This window comes from Rana temporaria, chromosome 11 (assembly GCF_905171775.1).
Source record: "Rana temporaria chromosome 11, aRanTem1.1, whole genome shotgun sequence".
Lineage (NCBI taxonomy): Eukaryota > Metazoa > Chordata > Amphibia > Anura > Ranidae > Rana > Rana temporaria.
In genome coordinates this window covers 158,354,147-158,377,643 of record NC_053499.1, presented here as the reverse complement: position 1 = coordinate 158,377,643, position 23,497 = coordinate 158,354,147, and the positions used below count along the sequence as shown (strand labels likewise).

General features: G+C 45.9%; 1 protein-coding gene across 1 annotated transcript in view; it reads left to right on the top strand.

The window, feature by feature from the left end:
* Nucleotides 1–3,538: 3,538 nt before the first annotated feature.
* Nucleotides 3,539–23,497, top strand: part of PKD1L3 (polycystin 1 like 3, transient receptor potential channel interacting) — a 99,535-nt gene continuing 79,576 nt past the window's right edge. The window contains exons 1-11 of the mRNA XM_040327788.1: nucleotides 3,539–3,907; nucleotides 7,675–7,791; nucleotides 8,952–9,016; nucleotides 10,026–10,083; nucleotides 12,238–12,299; nucleotides 13,800–13,862; nucleotides 15,986–16,153; nucleotides 18,246–18,364; nucleotides 20,045–20,168; nucleotides 22,680–22,808; nucleotides 23,260–23,458. Of these exons, the coding sequence (XP_040183722.1) occupies nucleotides 3,637–3,907; nucleotides 7,675–7,791; nucleotides 8,952–9,016; nucleotides 10,026–10,083; nucleotides 12,238–12,299; nucleotides 13,800–13,862; nucleotides 15,986–16,153; nucleotides 18,246–18,364; nucleotides 20,045–20,168; nucleotides 22,680–22,808; nucleotides 23,260–23,458 (1,375 nt within the window). The 5' untranslated portion in view covers nucleotides 3,539–3,636. The remainder of the gene's footprint in view (nucleotides 3,908–7,674; nucleotides 7,792–8,951; nucleotides 9,017–10,025; nucleotides 10,084–12,237; nucleotides 12,300–13,799; nucleotides 13,863–15,985; nucleotides 16,154–18,245; nucleotides 18,365–20,044; nucleotides 20,169–22,679; nucleotides 22,809–23,259; nucleotides 23,459–23,497) is intronic.

The window sequence follows — 23,497 nt, the reverse complement described above, 5'->3', positions numbered from 1 at the left end:
TAACATTGATTGCGCCTCATATACCAGGGGCAACTTTACGCCGGGACAAGCCTAACGTAAACGTCGTAACTTTACTGCGTCGGCCGCGTGTACGTTCGGGAATTCGCGTATCTAGCTAATTTGCATACTCGACAGGGAAAATGACGGAGGCGACACCTAGCGGCCAAAAAAAAAATTGCATTTAAGATCCGACGGCGTAAGAGCCTTACGCCTGTCGGATCTAATGGTTATCTATGCGTAACTGATTCTATGAATCAGTCACATAGATACGACGGCCCAGATTAGGACTTACGACGGCGTACATGGCGCTGCGCCGTAGTAAGCCCTTTGAGAATCTGGGCCAAAGAGCGCAGGGCATCCCCAGCAGTCCTACGTGTGACGCATGATGATCTGACCAGCTGATCTGCTTGCAAATGTAAGGCGAGAAATTCAAATGAGAGTAAACACAGCGCACAAATACACAATACCTTGATGAGGGTGAACTGTGCGCTGAACTGAGCGAGTAAACACACAGCGCAAACATCCAGCATTGTACAAAGGTGCTAGACACGCAAGCCTAATATCCTCCTGAGTGACAGTCATAATTACCAATATACACCGACAAGGTGACCCGCTCATCATCTACAGCTCAGCACTTTTTAATTCATGGAGTGAGTTTTTTTTTTATTTCATGCTTGGTGTCACTCACTTTCGCAGTGAGGACGGAAAACAAACCTGGCCCACTCATTACCCCCCTCCCGTCGCTTCGCTCACTCGCCCGTCGCCAGCCAGGCCGCCCGCCAGCCCCCGCACTTACCCCATCCAGCTTGCGGCTTCGGCGGCTTCCCTCCTGCATCTCCTTCCCAAGTCCGCTGTCCGTAGTCGCTTCTCCTCCCGGGCCAATTGGGTCTTAGGACTCCCAGCCAATCGGGTCTTAGGACTCCCGGCCAATCGGGTCTCTGGGCCCGCTTCCTGATTGGCCGGGAGGAGAAGCAGGAAGACATTAGCGAGTATCAATGTCGCTAATGCAACACAAGGTGGTGGGCTCAGGGCGCAGTGCTCTGAGCTCCGAGCCAACCCTTTTTTGAAGCCAATTACAGCCTCAGGTTCTAATCATGTGCTTCAAAAAAAAATATATAAACCCCATTGAAATCCATGCATCCGACGCCCTGCATGTAGATTAGGGGCCGGGCACAAGGATTAGGGGGGGCGACCCCCCTGTGCCGCTTATGAGCATCCGCCACTGCACTCTCTCTATTCATCCCGGTGACAATTTCAGAAAGTGATCCAAAATATTAAAGTGGTCACTGAAATGGATATACCTGTCAAGCTAGCCATCACTGGCGGCTGGTGCTCCATTTTTTTGGGAAAAGAGGGCATGACAAACAAACCCCCCCCCCCAGGCCCCCACTTACCCCATCCAGGTCACGGCTTCCCCGGCTTCTTCTCCTGGCTAATCCAGTCTTAAGATCTGCCTCCTGTCCTGATTGGCCAGGAGGAGAAGCCGAAAGACAATAGCGAATATTGATGCACTAATGTCACAAGTGGGTGGGTTTGGGGCGCTCTGCGTCCCCTGACAGCTGCAGCTGTCAGGGGACGCAGGCATCATCCCGGTACCGCTGTTTAGAGCCGCTCGGTTGTTATGCCGGAGGAGCGGGAGGGGACATCCCCCCCTCCCGCCGCCTCTCGCCACTCTGGCCGGGCCTACCGTCCCACCGGGAGACCCGATCCTCGGTCCGGCACCTCCAGTGTCCAGGGGCAGACTGAAACTAAGCCGTAAACGGCTTTGATTCAGTCTCCGCAATGGAAACACAGAAGTGACGTCACGACGTCACTTCCGGGTTTCTCAGCTGCCAATGGCGCCGGATTTAAAAAAGTACACAGTATTCAGAATCGCCGTTTTCGGCGTTCTGAATACATTGAAGTGCAAAGGAGGGATCGGGGGTCTTTTAGAGTACCTGTCACCACCTATTACTGTCACAAGGGATGTTTATATACCTTGTGACAGCAATAAAAGTAATCAAAATATAAAAAAAAACAATTTAATATTATAAAAATAAATAAAATAAATAAGATTATTTTTTTTTTAAATCGCCCCCCCTCCCCGCGAGCTTGCGCAACAAAGAAAACGCATACGGAAGTCGCGTCTGCATATAAAAACGGTGTTCAAATCACACATGTGAGGTATCGCCGCGATCGTCAGAGCGAGAGCAATAATTCTAGACCTCCTCTGTAACTCTAACCTGGTAACCGTAAAAAAAGTTTAAACCGTCGCCTATGGAGATTTTTAGGTACCGTAGTTTGACGCTTTTCCACGAGTGCGTGCACTTATAAAGCGTGACATGTTTGGTATCTATTTACTCGGCGTAACATCATCTTTCACATTATGCAAAAAAATTGGGCTAAGTTTACTTTTTCACGAAAGTACATTTTTCCGAAAAAGTTGCGTTTGAAACACTGCCGCACAAATACCGTGAGACATAAAATATTGCAACAATCGCCATTTTATTCTCTAGATTCTCTGCTAAAAAAATATATATAATGTTCGGGGGTTCTAAGTAATTTTCTAGCAAAAAATATGGATTTTAACTTGTAACTTTAACTTGCCGGGCGCAGCGTATGTAAGATATGCTACGCCACTGTAATTTACTTTGAGTTGGTTTGAATCCTCAAAGAATTCTCACCGTAAGTTACGGCGGCATAGTGTATCTCTCGCGGCGTAAGGGCGCGGAATTCAAATCCGGCGGGTAGGGGGCGCGTTTCATTTAAATGAAGCGCGTCCCCGCGCCGAACGAACTGCGCATGCGCCGTCCGTAAAAACTCCCAGGGTGCATCGCTCCAAATGACGTCGCAACGACGTCATTGTTTTCGACGTGGACGTAAATGGCGCCCATCCCCATTCACGGATGACTTACGCAAACGACGTAAAATTTTCTAAATTATACGCGGGAAGGACGGCCATACTTAACATTGAGTACGCCACCATATAGCAGCTTTAACTATACGCCGGAAAAAGCTGAACGGAAACAACGTAAAAAAATGCGACGGCCGCTCGTACGTTCGTGGACAATACGACGGAAACGCCACCTAGCGGCCGCCGAAACGTTGTATCTAAGATCCGACGGCTTACTAAGGCGTACGTCTGTCGGATCTAATCCAGATGCAGTTGTATCTTGTTTTGAGGATTCAAAACAAAGATACGACGCGGGAATTTTGAAATTACGCCGGCGTATCAATAGATACGCCGGCGTACTTTCTTTGTGGATCTGCCCCACAGTATGTAGGTATACTTAAATGGATGAGCGTGCTACCGGTACGTATGCTCCCTACAATGATTGATGTCATAAAATGTTCTCTGAGCGTGAAGCCAAGCCTAATAGGTTGGAACTAAGTAAATACTAAATATTTTTTTAAGAAATGCAATTAGGGGATTATTTGCTGTTATTAGTGATGAATAATGACTTCCAGCCTCACATGGCCATAATAACTCTCTCTGTTTGGCGTGTAGAGAATTTGGATGGGGGATGAGGATCTGTACATCTCCCTCCTCTTCTGCCTGCCATCCTTATTACCTGATTTTCATAAACACATCTCACATTTTGCTCCCTGGCTTCCTGATGACGGTTACTGTATGGGAAATCCTCCACCCAGATTAGGATGCTTGTAATTCCTGCTCTGCTGATCTGGGCACTTTTCCGATGCTGCCAGCTGGGTATCTGTGAAGCCGTGCCATGCCCGGGGCCAACATTCGCGTTTTTGGGTTCCTGCTATCGCTTTGTGGATCAAGAGACTGATTTCTGGGGGGCAAGGAAGTCCTGCTTCGACTGCGGAGGGCGGCTGGCCAACGTGACGGAAAATTCGCTCCTCCTGACCTTCCTGAGGGATCACCTCAATGGAACAAGTTGGTGGGTTGGGCAAGATATTGAAGGTAAGAAATGGAAAGTGCCAATTTCACCCCCAATTTTTTTATTTTTTTAAAGCTTTAATATCACTTTTAAAGGAACACTGGCTGGTCGAGGCATATACCCCCAGATGCCCCCCCCCCCCCACTATCCTCCTGATTACCCTACCCCGCCAATGTTTACACAGCAGCCATTGTGCGCTTTTCCCACTGTTTCCTGCCCATCTTCTTTCCTTTCCTCTTTTTCCCTTTCCACGACCTTCTTTGGGTCGTTCCCCCCCTTCTCTTTCTCTTTTTTATTTACTTTGAATTTTCCATATGTTACCTGATCGGAAACAATGACACCCTCTTGACGGGAGTCGTCTTTTGCTCCTAAGGACGACCGATGATGTTCATTATTTCTTATAAGACATCAGGAGTTATGCTATGGGCGATAGCCATTGGGCTGACTCAAGTTACTTGTTTGCTCACGATTGTCACTTTTATGTAACATTGATTATTGTTTCCTTTTGTATTTTTTGTGTATTGTTTATTACGCTACCAATAAATATATTTTCAACTCTAAAGGAACACTAAAGGCAAACTTTTTTTTTTTAAATAACAAACATGTTATACTTACCTCCACTGTGCAGCTCATTTTGCACAGAGTGTCCCCTAACCCTGTCTTCTGGGGTCCCTCGGAGGCTGTCTCGGCTCCTCCTCGCAAAAGCTTTCCACCTTCATGCGAGCTTGCATGGTGGAAAGCTTTTGCGAGCGCACTCCTGTAATACAGCGGCGGGAATAGCCGCCGACTGTATCACTCGGCCCCCGCGTGCCGCGTCATCCGCTGTGATTGACAGCAGCGCCAGACAATGGTTTTTCACATTTTGTCATGTTACAACCAAAAACATACCTTGGGATATTTTTTTTTATAACATAACCCGGCTTAAAACTTCTCCACAACTTTATCCCTGACCTGTCTGGTGTGTTCCTTGGCCTTCACGATGCTGTTTGTACACTAAGGTTCACAAACAAACCTCTGAGGGCTTCACAGGACAGCTGTATTTATACCAGGACTAAATAAAACACAGTTAGATTCTATTTACTAATTAGGTGACTTCTGAAGGCAATCAGTTCCACTAGGTTTTAGCTAGGGGTATCAAAGTAAAGGGGGCTGAATACAAATGCCCCCCCCCCCCCCCCACACACACACTTTTCACAGATTTATTTGTAAAAAATGTTGAAACCCATTTATCATTTTCCTTCCACTTAACAATTCTGTGCCACTTTGTGTTGGTCTATCCCAGGGGCCTCCAAACTGCGGCCCGAGGGCCAGATACGGCCCTTTCCTTGCCCTTTATCCGGCCCTTAGGGCACTAATCCTCCCACTGATATGAGACACTATTCTAACACCAACAATGGGACACCATTTCTTCTACTGACACCAATAATGGAGCACAATTACTCCCTATGATACCAAAGATGGGACACTATTCCTCCTAACCGAACACCAAATGTGGTGATGTTTACTCCTACTGATGCCAGAAAAAATTCCACTCCCGCTGGCCATCGATCCGGCCCTCCTAAAGTCTGAAAGACGGCGAACTGGCCCTTTGTTTAGAAAGTATGGAGACCCCTGGCCTATTCCAATAAAATACATTTTTGGTTGTAACATAATAATAGCACATTAACACATTCATAATAGACTATGGGTGGGATAGCCTGTGTAAGGGTAGGCCAGTGAGGAGGGAGTTGCAGTAGTCAAGGCAGGAAATAACCAAGGGGTGAATACGGTAAGTTGTTTTGTGGTGTCGTTAGTCAAGAAGGGGCAAATTCTGGAAATGTTTCGGAGGTTAGGGCAGCAAGATGTAGCCAATGATTGGACGTTGGGGCTGAAGGAGAGGTCAGAGTCTAGGATTACACCCAGCACCCTGGCATGTGTGGAGGCACCAATGATTGTGCCGTTGATCATAATGATAAAGTCATGGGGAAATAAAAAAAAAAGTCTCAGCCCCAATGGTATATTATCATTTTTGTTGATGAAGTACACGCTGTATACTATAAACTACTTTTTACTAATATTACGGCAAACACACTAAGCACCATTGCTCTAAATAAGAAGTGCCAAAGACCTCAGTACTGGTATCCTTGTGTGCAGGATAGTCTTTGGTGTGGAGAAATCCAACGCAGGTGAGGAATGTATGCAGACAAGGGGTTACGTTTTGCCAATAGATGATTACTTTAACGGTTACAGGGAAGGTTAGTGTGAGATGGTTACCAGGGCTGATCCTAGGCAGGTGCGTAGGGTGCAGTGCACCCAGGCGCCACAGAGGTGGGGGCACTGAAGCGCCAGAGTGCTCCCCTCCCTCCTCCTCCTCTCCTTGTCCGTGTCCATAGGCGGCTCTCTCCGCCGGTCACCACCGCCGCTACTGTGTTTCCTGCCCAAGCTCATCCCCCCCTCCCTCCTCCTGTGTGGAGAGACCAGCCGCTGGGGGGGCGGTCCGTGCCTGACGTGTTCTCCTTGTCCGTGTTAGGGGAGCATCTCTGTGTTTGAGTCATTGCCATAGAAACATTTGTAAAGGGGAGGAGTTGGTAAGATGACCACACCCATGTGGGTGGCGCCATACATATTTCTGCACCCAGGCGTCTGTGACCCTAGGATCGGCCCTGATAGTTACTTGGGGGAGTTAGTGTAAGGATTGGTGTTGTGGATACAGTAATTGAATGCGAGAGCTGGTTCTAGTGTTGGCGTCAGGGTTAGTGTTGAAAGACAGTAAACCGACCAGAATGTTTATGGATTCTGAGAGGAAGCTCCAAAATAATAATAAAGGGGTTCATGTAAAAGGGAAAGGGCGCCATGCCATTTACAGGATACCAGTGTGTATTGCCAATCTATCCGATTGATAGTAGTGTATATCACAATTTATATCTTGATCAAGAGCCATGGGGGTCCCCAGCACTGGAAGGGAAGGGAAATGGAAGGAAAAGGTAAGTGAACCAAGAATGCACTAGCTTAAAGGAACCTATTTAGAAAATAAAAAACAAACCTTTACAACCCTTTTAAATGCTCCTTATGCAGCCCCTGCGTGGGCAACTCATTTATCTGTTCCTTGAAAGGACAGGTTACTACACATAAGGGACAATGAAGAGTAGCATGAACTGACCTTTAGGGTCCTTTCACACGGAGCGGACCGTTTCTGTGTCTGCTCCGTGTGTCCGCCAAAGCTCAGCGGGGATCCTGCTGTCGGCGGATAGGGCGGTCCCCGCACACAGTGCAAAGACCGCCCTGTCTTTGCTCCGCTCTCCCCTATGGGGGATCGGATGCAGACGGACCGTCTGTCCGTCTGCATCCGATCCAATCCGCCGGATCGAAGAAAAATAGGGTTTCTTCCATTCGCAAAAGCGGATCCCGACGGACGCGGATGGTTGCGGACGTTAGCGGATGCTCCATCCGCTAACGGACGCGATCCCATAGGGATTCATTACAAGTCCGTAAACGGACTTGTAATGAACGGACGAACGGTCCGCTAGGACCCTTAATCGCTACTGGTAGCACAATTTGTGCAGTCCACGGCTCCTACTTCCACCTGTAGCTATTGCTAGCAATTAATCACAGCAGATTTTAGTAGAACGATCGCATTAGCAAAAATGTCTGTTGTGCAACCTGCTTTACTATATGACCAAGACAAAAAAAAACGACCCCAAAACACAGAGCTGTTATTGCCCAAATTGGTCGATAATTATCTTTTGTTAATTGGTGTCTCTACCATGGTAGATGTTGCAGTAACTTTACCAGATATTTTTTTTCCCAACAGCAGATATTTTGTGGCATGGAGATGCCGTTGTACAGAGATTATGCCCAGCTCTGTCCTACTCAGGGGTTCTACAGGAGGCACCTTGTCTACAACAAAATGGCTTCATCTGCCAGACAGGTAAGCTAATAATTCATGTTGTCTGCTTTTGACCACTTCACATCCTGTAGTTGTTTTGAAGACACATCTTTATGTAGGAAGTGATACAATGAAGAGGCCAGAAAGAAAAAGAAAGATGCGGATACTCTGTGTAGGGTGGATACTGCGCACGGAGCAGGATCAAAGATGGAGGAATAAAGGCTTCAAATTCTGTTATGTTTTTTTTTTTTATTATTATTCAATGAGTCCCATAGCAGCCAATCAGATGTTTAGGTTACCAAAGTAAAATAAGGGAAAGACAATTTCTGATTGGTTGCCTTGAATTCAGTGGCATATCCCCCATGTGTGCTGGGCAGAGGGGCCACTATGAAGGATGAGGCCCATGGTGCTCAACACTCAGTGGGCCAGATTCACAGACGCATTACGCCGACTTATCTATTGATACGCGGTGTAAGTTCAAAGATGCGCCGTCGTATCTATGCCCTGTATTCATGAACCTAGATACGCCTGAAATATGGCTTCAGCCGACAGACGTAAGTTGCCGTACGCCGTCGTATCTTGGGTGCATATTTACGCTGGCCGCAAGGGGCGCTTCCGTAGATTTATGCGTAGAATATGTAAATGAGCTAGATACGCCGATTCATGAACGTACTTGCGCCCGCTACGCCGTTTACGTAAGGCTTACGTCCGGCGTAAAGTTACCCCTGCTATATGAGGCGCAAGTAATGCAAAGTATGGACGTCGGAACAAGCGTATCTTTTTACGTCGTTTACGTAAGTCGTACGTAAATGGGGCTGGGCGTAGGTTACGTTCACGTCGTTGCCATTGAGCCGCTGTACTGCAGGCCCACAGGTACATCTTCCTCTCCAGCAAGGAGAACAGTAAGCAGCACAGGAGTGACATCCCTAAATCTTTCTCTAGATCTTGTGAAACTAGCAGAGGCACAGTGCCTCACATTGTAGATATACATCAATGAGGTTATAGAACTAGTATGTATAAAGCAAAGGAAGTGCACTGGTTTTGTTTTGTTTTTTAGGAGGATTGCAAGTTAAAATGTAAATCTTTTAGGGCATTGCTTTGGTACTATTACTATTTAAAATGCCCCAATAACATAGTAAATCTTCACTTTTAAGTTCAGTTCAACTTTAACAATGGTAATTGTTGGCATTGTTTCTTTGCAGAGGGACAAAGCTGTAGCTCTGAGAGGAGTAACAGATCCACCACACCTGTGGACAACCATGTACAGGTAAGACATACAATATAGGCCCATCGTATACAGGGTTGCCAAGGGTTGCCACTTTTTCTTCAAGACAAACTTGAACACTTTAGCGACACACTCAGTACATTTTTTTGTTTTAGCATACACTATAGCAGGGGTCTCCAAACTTTTCAAACAAAGGGCCACTTTATTGTCTTTCAGACTTTACGAGGACTGGATTGTGGCCAGCGGGGGCAGAAAATGTCACGGGCCCGGCATCAGTGAGAATAAAAATGGCCTCAGGGTTGGTGGTCAATAGGAGGAGTATTCCTCCTATTAGATAAAATTTCCCAAGTTGTGGGGACCCCTAACAGTAAAATTATTTTCGTAGCGTGTGTTGTCAGCACCCAAGGCAAGACAAGTAATTTGTGCCCCTAACCCACAGACATTTAGCACTACCTGAGTCATTTTAATGGCAACTCTAATCACAGGTAGTGTTGCTCACTGTGTCTCCAGCTTTACTGTGTCTCCGAATTTGTGGTGTATCCTAGCCGTGACACCTATGCTGAAATCAGGAGATAGGGTCTCCTTCAGCCCCTCCCACTTCACATTCATCACCAGTCAGCTGACCTCTAGTCTCTGCCCCCCGGCCATGCTGTGAACTGAATGGGTGCCTGTGAAGAGGCTGAGTGGGCAGCTGTGGGCTCCAGGAACAGCCGGGCGGCCACAGGCTCTAGTGATCGCCCTGCTTGGTGGCCCCAAAAAGGCTGGGAGAGTGGTGTGGGCTTCAGGAACAGCCCAGGATTCGGTGACCCCTGGCAAATCATCATTCGACCCCCAGGTTGAGAACCACTGCTCCAAGGAGATGTGCATAGAGGACCGAGGTCGGTTTCCTGGTGCAGTCATACCTGATTACCCTCTCCAGATCACATTGCACTATTTGCGTGTATTATTACTATATTTGTATCTTCCATACTGTATTCTAGGAACGGTTCTATATTCTAAGAATGGCTTCTAAGAAAACTGCCACTAACATCGTCATTATATTGTTTTATAGAGACAACATTCTTCCAGAAGAACAAAGAGATTGGTTGTCTTCAAGGTTGACGCGCCAGGTACATAGAGCAGACCTCTACTCTCAATGCTAACAATACCTCTGGCTGCCGTCTTTCCGCGGCTTGTTTATTCAAAATTATTTTGCGGCTCCACACTTGGAGGCCATAAATACAAATCACCTTTATGACTGCTATGACTATGCTATCACTGATACGTGATAGTGTACATTTTGGAGGTTGTATTCAATATGTGCAAAGAAAGATCCCACAAATATTCAGAAGTATAACCTTTATTAAAGTAAAGCGGTGTTCCGCCCCCAAAAAAACTACTAAAAGCCAGCAGCTACACATACTGCAGTTGCTGGCTTTCAATAAATGGAGACTTACCTGTAATGGAGTCCAGCTATGTCGGCACCCGCATCTGATGTTTACATCAGCTGTCGAGTGCTGGCGTCGCCATTGCGGGTAAGGGAACCCGGCAGTGTAGCCTTTTGGCTTTACGCCGGGAACCCTCTTGCGCACGCGCGAGGCTCCGCTCCTCTCTCCTACTGGCCCGGCGACCGGGGGAGGAGGAGGATGGAGCCCAGGGGTGACGTCACGGGCCGCGGCCCAGACTCCCGGAAGTGGGAAAGGATACCTGTCAAAGGTATCCTGCCCCCCCCCCAAAAGAAGGTGGCAATTGTGGCACTGGGTGGGGGGGGGAGCAGATGAGCGGAAGTTCCAATTTTGGGCGGAACTCCGCTTAATGACAGATAACGAATAACATTAACTAAAGATGCTGTTCCCGCTACTGGTCCCTCCCGCTTGCACGGCGTGGCCAGATAATCAGAGCAGATGCTTGCATGATCCATGATGCAGATCTGGAGATGAGACAGTTACTCCAAGCTTTTCCTATAGTATATATAGAAGGGTGCTCAACATGTGGCCCTCGAAGTCCTCTGATGTGTCCCCTCGACCTCAACCAAGAAAAGCGCATGCCTGGGGTCAGCAACCTGTTGAACGCGAAGAGAAGAAAGATACACGCGCCTCTAAGAGCTCTTTCACACTACCAGTGCCCGAAAAGCGCTTTTAACCCCCACTAGCGGCAGAATAAAGGGTTAAAAGCGTCCACAAAGCGCCACTGCCGAGGCGCTTTGGCGGCGCGTTTCACATTTATTTTTAATGGAAAGGGCCGCTTTAGGAGCGGTGAGTTCACCGATCCTAATGCGCTACAATGAAGCTGCTAGCAGGACTTTTTCTGACGCCCTGCCAGCGCAGGTGAGGCTTTTTTTCAGGGTGCTTTACAGGCTCTATTTTTAGAGCTAAAGAGTCTGAAAAATGCCTTCAGTGTGAAAGGGGTCTAAGGCTGCTTTCACACTGAAAGCGATTGGGCGTCGGCAGTAAAGTGGCGCTATTTTTAGCGGTGCTTTACTGTAATTTTTGCAGCGCTTTTCGGTCACTAGCAGGTCGCTTTTAACCCCCGCTAGCGGCCGAAAAAGGATTAAAAGCAGCGCTTTGCCATCGGTCCGGCGGCGCTGCCCATTGAATTCAGTGGGCAGGGGCGCATTAGGAGCGGTGAGTTCACCGTTCCTAATGCGCTGCAAAGAAGCGGTGCGCTGGCAGGACGTAAAAAAAAAAGAACCACAAGCTGCATCTTTGAGGTGCTTTAGGAGCGTTGAATACACCACTCCTTAAGTGCCCCCGCCCACTGAAATCAATTTAACCCTAAAACGGTAAAGCGCCGACGTCCCCAACACCCCAGTGTAAAAGGGCTCTAAATAAAACTCACATGTAAGGAAGACAATACAGGCACATCATGTCTGGTGGTGCATAGATCGCAACTGGTCCATGCTGAGAGCCCTCCTGGCCGTTCTTACGGCTGCGGGGGGGCGCAGGATGATGGTATAATGAGGGAAAGCCGAGGCTGAGGGCTGGAACGCTCCCTGGCCCACAGCTCGTGATGACATCACTGGCGTGCTTTTGACGCGTTTCAGAGCATTCACACTCAAGTGGTGGGGAGAATGCGCTCAACTGCCCCAAGTGGTCAGCAGGTAAAAGCTTGATTCATCCAAACCACAACTCCAACATTGTTCTTACATGGGAGTCCTTCAGTAACTTTGTCCACCACTTGACTTCAGTCTTTCTCCTGCAAGCAAAACGTCCTTTTAATATCAATATACTGTATATTCAGTAATTTAACTCACAAATGGCTGTGTCTCTCCATTCTACTTCTAGATATTCTCCAAATGGCATTGCAACAAGTTCAGACACCTCTAATAGGAGGTCACAACCTCACAGTGAGTATACCAGTTTATTTTTTTGGCAAATGGTAATTTATTTTGGCCGGTCAGGTGCATGCTTTGGCCAATCATTATACAGCAATGCAGCAATTTTTTTTTTTACATTTTGGCACAGGGTTCCCCTTAAAACCCATACCAAACCCGAAGGGCCTGGTATGGATTTTGGGGGGGGGACTAGAGCTGCACGATTCTGGTCAAAATGAGAATCATGATTCTTTTGCTTAGACTAAAGATCACGATTCTCTCACGATTCTCAAAAACTGAATGCCAGAAACCCCCCCCCCCCCCAAATAAATAAACCTGTGATTTATCTGAAAATATGAATATATAAAAAACAGACCAGTGATATGTCTACAATGTTAAAGACCATATAACTCCTATGAAAAAGGCAGAATCAAACTTTGATTCTGCTTTTTTCATAGGAGTTATATGGTCTTTAACATTATAGACATATCACTGGTCTCTTTTTTTATACATCAGAAGCAGTACCGCCAGCAACCATTGGTTGGCGCATGGATACACACTACAGTTGTACAGATCTGCAAGAGAAGCCCAGGCATCCATCCAGCGGCGCAGGCTGCTGACGTCGGTTCCGATATCGGCGCCATTTGCGTTTCACGCTGGTTACGTGGAACCGGCTGTGAAACAGAAGAATCGCGGGTCATCCCGCGGGGAGATCGGGGGCGGGGAGAATCGAGATTGCGATTCTCTCCTCGATAAATCGTGCAGCTCTAGGGGGGACCCCACGCCAAATAAATAAAAAAAGTTTGGTGTGGAGGTCCACTTTAGTATCCATACCAGAGCCGAAGGGCATGGTAATGGACTTGGGGGGGGACCCACTCCTTTTTTTTTTTCTGAATGATTTTTTATGTATATTGCCAGGATCTGGCAATACATTACAGGCGCAAGCAATTTTAAACACATTTTTTTCCTTTAGAAATGTAATTTTGTTGCGGTACTGTAATAAACATGGGAAAGATGTACTACTTTACATGTACACTAAGGGGACCCCCAAGCACAATATTTAATAATGGAATATTTCATTTTTATTGTTTCACTTTATTTATTTTTTAACATTGATACATGCCCCCTGGGGCAGGACCCGGGTACCCCAAACGCTTTTCATGGCAATAACTTGCATATAAACCTTTAAAATTGGCACTTTTGATTCTCCATGTTCGTGTCCCATAGACTTTAACGGTGTTCGTGTGTTCACACTAATTTTTTGTCTGTTCGCCTCAATTACCGGCGGGCATGGGCACCAGGTCACAATTTTTTTGTCGCAATTGCGACCTGGCGCCCGGATTTTGTCGAGGCCTGCCTCTAGTTATAAAGTAGATATAGCTGTATGTATTATGGTCACACAATATGTAAGGGTAGCCATGCGTATCACCAATATAAATGATATAGCTTTAGCTATAGGAGCCTGTCTCCATACAGTGATTGTGATTATAGCTGTGCTTATATTATTCCTGTATCTCTATGTTCTCACTACAGAGCCTGCTCATCCTATTAAATTCCAGGATGCAAGATGAAGACGATGCCAATACAGCACAGCTGGTGACACTCCAGATAATGTCTTCTATACCTCAATGTTTATGTCATTGCTCATTTATTATCTGACACTCTATAATGATGTATTTTTACTCGCATTATCCTTCTCAGCGGCCTTTATAATAGGGATTTATATAGCATCACTCTTAATAGTTTTTAACCACTTCAGCCCCGGAAGAATTTACCCTCTTCCCTTTGTGATTCGGCACTGCGTCGCTTTAACTGACAATTGCGCGGTCGTGCGACGTGGCACCCAAACAAAATTTATATCCTTTTTCCCCACAAATAGAGCTTTCTTTTGGTGGTATTTGCTCACCTCTGCGGTTTTTATTTTTTGTGTTTTAAACAAAAATAGAGCGACAATTTTGAAAAAAAATCAATATTTTTTTACTTTTTGCTATAATAAATATCCCCAAAAATATCTAAAAAAAGTTTTTTTTCCTCAGTTTAGGCCGATACGTATTCTTCTACATATTTTTGGTAAAATAAATCACAATAGGCGTATATTGATTGGTTTGCGCAAAAGTTATAGCGTCTTCCAAATAGGGGATAGTTTTATGGCATTTTTGTTAATATTTTTTTTTTTTTACTAGTAATGGCGGCGATCAGCGTGACTTTTATCGTGACTACGACATTATGGCGGACACATCGGACACTTTTGACACCATTTTGGGACCAGTGTTATTTTTACATCGATCAGTGCTATAAAAATGTACTGATTACTGTAAAAATGATACTGGCAGTCAAGGGGTTAACCTGTAGGAGGCACTGAAGGGGTTAAGTGTGTCCTAGAGAGTGATTCTAACTCTTAGGGGGCGTGGCTACGAGTGACATGTCACTGATCGCTGTTCCCGATGAGAGGGAGCATGTTGTGTTTTTACACTGACATCTCCCCGTTCTTCAACTCTGTGATCCGATCGCAGGACACTGGCAGACATCGGGTTCGCGGGTCCCGTGGGCACGGTGATGGAGCTTGCAACAGGGTCGTGAGCACGCCGGCGGTGGCGCACGTGCGACCACGCGGCGGTAAATTAATGGGGACGTATATATACACGCCCATTTGCCCAGCCATGCCATAAAAAGTTGTGCGGCGGTCAGCAAGCACTTAAAGGGGAAGTAAACCCTCTAAAGTATTTCTGTAAAAATAGCGTCCAATGGAATATGGACGCCCTGTGAACCTCCGCTTGCTCAGCGGGGATAGCTCCGTTGATCCCCGCTGAGCCGGCGGATGACAGGGCGGTCCCCGCACACTGTGCAGGGACCGCCCTGTCTTTTCTCCGCTCTCTCCTATGGGGGATTGGATGAACACGGACCGTCTGTCCATGTTCACCCGATCCACCAGACGGATGGAAAAGTGGGTTTTTCCTCCGTCACACTTTGGTGGATCGGAACGGGTCGGATGTCAGCGGGCATGTCACCGCTGACATCCGCGGCTCCATAGAGGAGCACGGAGCGCCCGTTCAGGTCCGCCTAAAAAACTGGCAGACGGGCCTGTGTGAAAGAGCCCTAACTCTTCTCATTTTGGTGAGACAGCAGCAGGGTAGACATTGGCTCCTGCTGCTGTTAATCAAAGTCAGCGAGCCAATGAGGAGAGAGAGGGGACCGAGCCGAGCCGTGGTCCCGTGTCTCAATGGTCACACAGAGCATGGGTATGGCTCGAGTGCACCCATAGCAAGCAGCTTGCTATGGCGGCTCTCGGCAGGAGGGAGGGGCCAGGAGCGCCAGCGAGGGACAGCAGCAGGACGCCCTTTAAGCTGGGACTTGGAGCTTACACAGGGCCGAGGTTTCCCTTTGTCCACCAAGTGACAAAACTGGGTGCCTGAAGGGCCAATCACTAAGCACCACCATTTTGGAGGTGATTGAAGTGATTAGGCAAGAAGGGTAGTAAGTCACAATCTTCACATCTGGAGGTATTTTTCTTTGCTCTCAGGGGCAGAAAGGAATGTCAAAGGAAGATAATATTTATATTGTACAGCGCTGTGCAAACTGTTGGCGCTATATAAATCCTGTATAATAATAATAAACAGCTGGTTGGGTTGCTAATAACGTGAACCTGTGGATTAGCCAATCTAAAGTTGTCTTGTTTACAGAAGGATATATAGACTGACATTGTGTTTCTCTGCCTGCAGAACTTTACGTTGTCTCTTCTGGATCAGTTATCTGACACCCTTACAAATCCAGACATCAGATCATCGGATTTATTTACCAACCTGAGCAACGTGGTGTATTTTGGTGTAAACAGCATAGTAGGGACTGTTTTGGCCCCGTGTTCTCAAATCACATGGACTACACAAGAGGTAACTTTTTAAAGGTCCCCTGTAGGTGACATTGATGGTTTCACCTTGAGATGCACTGCCACCCCCCCCCCCCCCCCATTCGGTGTCTGCCCCGTCTAGATGGCGGGTGGCCGGGGGGGTGGTTGTTTGCCGCCCCCCTCCAAAAAAAAGACCCAACAACGCCACTGGTTTTGAGGATAAGATACAGTTGCAATAAAAAGTATGTGAACCCTTTTGGAATGATATGGATTTCTGCACAAATTGGTCATAAAATGTGATCTGATCTTCATCTAAGTCACAACAATAGACAATCACAGTCTGCTTAAACTAATAACACACAAGGAATTAAATGTTACCATGTTTTTATTGAACACACCATGTAAACATTCACAGTGCAGATGGAAAAGGTATGTGAACCCTTGGCTTTAATAACTGGTTGAACCTCCTTTGGCAGCAATAACTTCAACCAAACGTTTCCTGTAGTTGCAGATCAGACGTGTACAACGGTCAGGAGTCATTCTTCACCATTCCTCTTTTCCAGAACTGTTTCAGTTCAGTAATATTCTTGGGATAGCTGGTGTGAATCGCTTTCTTGAGGTTATGCCACAGCATCTCAATTGGGTTGAGGTCAGGACTCTGACTGGGCCACTCCAGAAGGCGTATTTTCTTCTGTTTTAGCCATTCTGTTGTTGATTTACTTCTATGCTTTGGGTCGTTGTTCTGTTGCAACACCCATCTTCTGTTGAGCTTCAGCTGGTGGACAGATGGCCTTAAGTTCTCCTGCAAAATGTCTTGATAAGCTTGGGAAATAATTTTTCCTTCGTTGATAGCAATCCGTCCAGGCCCTGACTCAGCAAAGCAGCCCAAACCATGATGCCCCCACCACCATACTTCACAGTTGGGATGAGGTTTTGATGTTGGTGTGCTGTGCCTCATTTTCTCCACACGTAGTGTTGTGTGTTTCTTCCAAACAACTCAACTTTGGTTTCTTCTGTCCACAGAATATTTTGCCAGTACTGCTGTGGAACATCCAGGTGCTCTTGTGCAAACTGTAAACGTGCAGCAAAGTTTTTTTTGGACAGCAGTGGCTTCCTCTGTGGTATCCTCCCATGAAATCCATTCTTGTTTAGTGTTTTACGTATCGTAGATTCGCTAACAGGGATGTTAGCATATGCCAAAGACTTTTGTAAGTCTTTAGCTGACACTCTAGGATTCTTCTTCACCTCATTGAGCAGTCTGCGCTGTGCTCTTGCAGTCATCTTTACAGGACGGCCACTCCTAGGGAGAGTAGCAGCAGTGCTGAACTTTCTCCACTTATAGACAATTTGTCTTACCCTGGACTGATGAACAGCAAGGCTTTTGGAGATACTTTTATAACCCTTTCCAGCTTTATGCAAGTCAACAATTCTTAATAGTAGGTCTTCTGAGAGCTCTTTTGTGCGAGGCATCATTCACATCAGGCAATGCTTCTTGTGAAAAGCAAACCCAGAACTGGTGTGTGTTTTTTTTTTATAGGGCAGAGCAGCTGTAACCAACACCTCCAATCTCATCTCATTGATTGGAGTGAGGTGTCAGACATGAGGAGTCCAATTAGCTCTTGGAGATGTCATTAGTCTAAGGGTTCATATACTTTTTTCCACCTGCACTGTAAATGTTTACATGGTGTGTTCAATAAAAACATGGTAACATTACATTTTTTGTGTGTTATTAGTTTAAGCTGACTGTGATTGTCTATTGTTGTGACTTAGATGAAGATCAGATCACATTTTATGACCAATTTGTGCAGAAATCCATATCATTCCAAAAGGGTTCACATACTTTTTATTGCAACTGTAGGTAACCGAAAAGATGTGAAAGAAAAAAAGAGCACAGGATGGCGGGGAATCAAGTTCCTCTTTGAAGGTAGTTAAGCAAAAAAACCTGACAATATAGGCCAAATATTCAGGGTGTGGTGACCTATTACACCTGGACCAGAGGCTACCTTGTATTAGCCTATGCCAGTGAGAAATACTTCATCATTTATTTGGAGTATAGCTGCCTCTGCAGGTCTCAGCTCTTGTAAATTACTAACCGTATACACCGATAACATGTTTAACAAAAATGTGTTTCTTAGATACAATCCTTCACGAACTCTGCGTTGGACATTCTAAATAACCTTCAGCTTGCCACACTTGCTAATTTTTCTGGCCCGGTCATTCTGCAGACCCCAATGTACTCCATGCTTCTGAGCAGGTAATTTGAAATGCAAAGCTTATTGTTCAATGTATCCGTTGCATGTGTTGTAGACAATAAACTGGCCATCATTAATGTACAATAAGCTGACAGTTACATAGTTACATAGTCCATCCAGTTCAACCATAATAAATAAAATAAAAAATATCGTACAATCCCATACACTCAATTATATACACACAGTTAATCCAGAGGAAGGCAAAAAAAAAGAGCAGAGCCATGATCCAATTTGCTACAGCAGGGGAAAAAATTCCTTCCTGATCCCCCGAGAGGCAATCGGATTTTCCCCGGATCAACTCTACCTATAAATGTCAGTACCCAGTTATGTTATGTACATTTAGGAAAGTATCCAGACCTTTCTTAAATCAATCTACTGACCTGGCCAGAACCACCTCTGGAGGGAGTCTATTCCACATTTTCACAGCTCTTACTGTGAAAAAAACGTTCCGTATTCGGAGGTGAAATCTATTTTCCTCTAGATGTAAAGAGCGCTCCCCTGTCTGTTGTGTTGACCGTAAAGTGAGTAACTCAACACCAAGTTCACTATATGGACCCCTTATATATTTGTACATGGAGATCATATCCCCCCTTATTCTTCTCTTCTCAAGAGTGAATAAACTCAGTTCCTCTAATCTTTCCTCATAGCTGAGCTCCTCCATGCCTCTTATCAGTTTGGTTGCCCTTCTCTGCACTTTCTCCAGTTCCCCGATATCCTTTTTGAGAACTGGTGCCCAACACTGAACTGCATATTCCAGATGAGGTCTTACTGATGATTTGTACAGGGGGGCAAAATGATATCTCTCTCTCTCTGGAGTCCATACCTCTCTTAATACAAGAAAGGACTTTGCTCGTTTTGGAAACCGCAACTTGGCATTGCATGTTATTATTGAGCTTATGATCTACCAAAACCCCCAGATCCTTCTCCACTGCAGGTCCTGCCAGGTACTCCCCCTAGTATGTATGATGCATGCATATTCTTAGCCCCCAAGTGCATAATTTTACATTTATCAACATTAAACCTCATCTGCCACATAGTCGCCCAATTAGACAGAGCATTGAGGTCGGCTTGTAAATTGGAGACATCCTGCAAGGACGTTATTCCACTGCATAGCTTGGTGTCATCTGCAAAGACAGAAATTTTACTTTTGATCCCAGACCCAATATCATTTATGAAGATATTAAAAAGTAAGGGTCCCAACACTGAACCTTGGGGTACACCACTGATAACCTTAGACAATCATTATGACCATAAATAATGGACAATAAGTCGACCATCATTAAAAGCTGACCGTCATTATGACCATCATTAATGGACAATAAGCTGACCATCATTATGACCATCATTAATGGACAATACGTAGACCATCATTAATGGACAATAATCTGACCATCGTTATGACCATCATTAATGGACAATACGTAGACCATCATTAATGGACAATAAGCTGACCATCATTAATGGACAATACGTAGACCATCATTAATGGACAATAAGCTGACCATCATTATGACCATCATTAATGGACAATACGTAGACCCTCATTAATGGACAATAATCTGACCATCATTATGACCATCATTAATGGACAATACGTAGACCATCATTAGTGGACAATAAGCTGACCGTCACTAATGGACAACAAGCTGACCATCACAGATAACGTGTGTTTTCCCCTCCAGTGAGAATTCATCAGCGATTGGTAGCAAGACCTTCTCTTTTCCTGGCCAATCGGTGGAAGTGGTTTTCCCATCTCAGTCAGCGCTAATGTCATTGCTGTCAAATCTACAATCCGTTCAGATTCAGGTGAGGTGGACATGAAAGAAACAATGGAGGACAGACAGACCCAATCTGGGCATCAACAAAAAAAATGGCCCTTGTAAAGTTACTGAACGTCCAATTTACTACCTTCTTTAGCTGGTCACACAGATTACAGCCTCATCATAAATTGTGTAATATGAGGGACTACCTAAAAAATATATATTTTTTTTTACCTGGTCAGTCAGACCCTTGCACACCATAGTTGTTGGCAGAACTAATGGAGATTGTAAATTAGGTTGTCACACATGTATAGGCAGCTGACCCAAAGCAAGTATCCAAGTACTTTACTTGAAACATGCTTGTTCCAAATCTGTGACTTGAAAAGTAGTGAGATTGAGGACAGCCAGGCAGCTAGTCTTTAGAGAAGAAGGTCAGAAATGGAAGACCCTATATTACGGTCGGAAACCAGTTTCCTGTAAGGAATATGTGTGCTTTTCTAAAGCCCCCCACCCTACTTATTCTACTACACCTACTTGTACTTGCCTAAGATCAGCGAGTGGCCCAGGCTACACAGCTCTCTGGTCTGGTCCTGGCCATTTGGGGCTGTGTGCGTACCTAATACCTGGGCCACAGCTAAGGGGGTAGCACCAGCCCTCCTGTAGGGGGTCCAGGCCCCATCAGTTAAGCAGAGGGGCCCGGGCAGATGACCGGCAGGGGGAAGGAGATTGTGGACAGGAAGGGGTGATCGAAGTGGTAGGGGGCAATTCCTAAAACCAATCCCCCGTAAAGCACAGCCAGCTTCTCCTCTTCTCCCTCCCACCATCTTTCTGCTGCTGCACAGGGAGCCAAAGGGGGATTGGTTCCAGTAATTGCCCCTGCCACACCAATCACCCTCCATGTAAAAGATCTGACTCCTCTTCCTTTCTGCAGCTTTGAACCCCCTGAGTGTCCCCCCGTGGTGCTGCCAGCTTCTCCAACTCTCCCTCCCTTGGTTTGTCAGTTGTTGCGGGCACACAGGGAGATTGTTTCAGGAAGGAGTGCAGGAAGGGCCGGTAAATAGGTCATGTTTACCGGCTCCTTTATTTCCTGAATGAACACAATAAATGTTCAGTACAGATCACTTACTGCGTTCATTCATAACTGAAGCATAGTAAACTGTGCTATGCTTCAGTTTGTGAATGAACAAGAAGCCTCTGTACAGAGCGCTTCATGATCATTAATTCTGCATTGCAGCTGAGGCTGCAGAGAAAGGGATTAAGAAATTTGTCTCCTCAATCACTTTCTCTGTCTCAAAAGTGAGACATCAGGGGTCAGTTTAGACCCCTGGGGGGTTATCCACAAAGCCGCGGCGCAACGTAACTTTTCTGATTTAAGTTACTCTGCCGCAAAATTCCCAAGTTAGGTGCCGATCCACAAAGCACTTACCTGGAATTTTGCGGCGCTGTAACTTAAATCCGTCCGGCGCAAGGCGTTCCTATTCAAATGGGCGAGTCCCATTTAAATTAGGCGCGCTCCCGCGCCAGACGTACTGCGCATGCTCCGTCGGGTAAATTACCCGACGTGCATTGCGCTAACTGACGTCGCTCCGACGTCATTTGCTTAGACGTTAACGTAAATGGCGTCCAGCGCCATTCACGGACGTCTTACGCAAACGACGTAGAATTTAAAATTTGATGCGGGAACGACGGCCATACTTAACATGGCTTAAGACAACTAGGGCTTAGCCCTAGTTTTACGCGGCGGAACTCGATGTAAACGACGTAGATTTAGAGCGACGGGCCCGTCGGAACGTTCGTGGATCGCCGTAACTGGTCATTTGCATATTCTACACCGGACGCAATGGCCTCGCCACCTAGCGGCCGGCCTAGAATTGCATCCTTAAGATCCGACAGTGTAATTCAATTACACATGTCGGATCTTCGTCCTAACTATGGGAAACTGAGTCTGTGGATCAGTTCCATAGTTAGGACCAGGGATACGACGGAGTAACAGCAGTTACTCCGCCGTATCTCTTTTGAGGATCTGGCCCCTGATATTTTACCAACCCCCTCCCCCTTCCCAAGCAGAGCTGTTAAAAATGTAAAAGTGTCATAAACCATCAATCAGACTGAGACAGAAGTACAGTTAAGTCACACTTGTTTAATAATAAAAGTAAATAGAACAAACGTAGTCAAAACATAGACAAAGTTCGGTAACCGGAACGGAGTGTCCGACAAGCCAGAAAGTCAGGAAGCCAGGAATCAGCGTCGTGGAACAGCAAGCAGGATCTGGAGCCAGAAGGAATGTCAGCCCAGCAAGTCTTTAACAGGAGCCCAGCCCTGACAAAAATATAAAACAAAATTGTAAAATATAATAAAAGAAAAACACATAATTAAGGGCTCATTCACCTGTCATGTAGGCTGTACGGGACCCCATGATTTCCAGCAGCAGCCCTGCCTAGTATCCCGATAGTAAAGCTGCCCATCTGCATGCTTTTAATGTAAATATGAACATTTGAGAAGCTCAAGTTATCTCACGCTATGAGGGATAATAAATGCCATTTTTTTCTCTCTACAGATGATGAGTTTTGCAAAGAACCCCTTTATTATAGACTCTTCTTTCAATATCACCAGCACCGTCATTGGCCTGTCCATCGTCTCTCAGAATCAAGAGATCGGAGTTCACAATTTAACAGATAACTTTCAGGTTTGTGCTCATTTAGTGCCAGGACCAGGTCCTCGAGCATTCAAGACAAAAAGGCCAAAATGCACCGACCAATAAGCTGTAAACCACTGCAGAGGTTACAAGTCCTGCTCTTTTTGGTGAAGCACCCAAGATGACTTCCTCTTCTGCCTCCCCCCTCAGCCTGGTCACAGTTGTTGTATATACTTATATTCCATGGCCATGGAACTGGAGCCATTTTGTTGCTTACCTTGTCCTTGACCAACGCTCTCATTCCTAATGTGCTCATTTTTTGCGATACGGCACTTTGTTGCTTTAACTGACAATTGTGTGGTCGTGCGACGTTGTACCCAAATAAAAATGATGTCCTTTTTCTCCCACAAATATAGTTTTTAGGCACAGCCTCTAGAGTTCAGTTTCTCTTTAAGTAATGATCTTGTAATTTTTTTTACTAATGCTGTTTTTCTGATGGCAGCTCTTTCTCCCTCAAAGTCCAACTAACTCAACACCGATCCAGACGAGTACAGACAAAGCTTTACAACTGTCTCTGATGGCGCCCACATCGGGCAGCACGTTGGTTATTATCGTGTCTGCAAACCACGGGGTGGAGCTGGATCTTTACCATGGAAAGAAAATTTTGCCAAAACCGGTTGTGACTCGGATCAATGACACAGGTAGCAGCTGCTTCAATTATATATTGCACTTTATGAAGC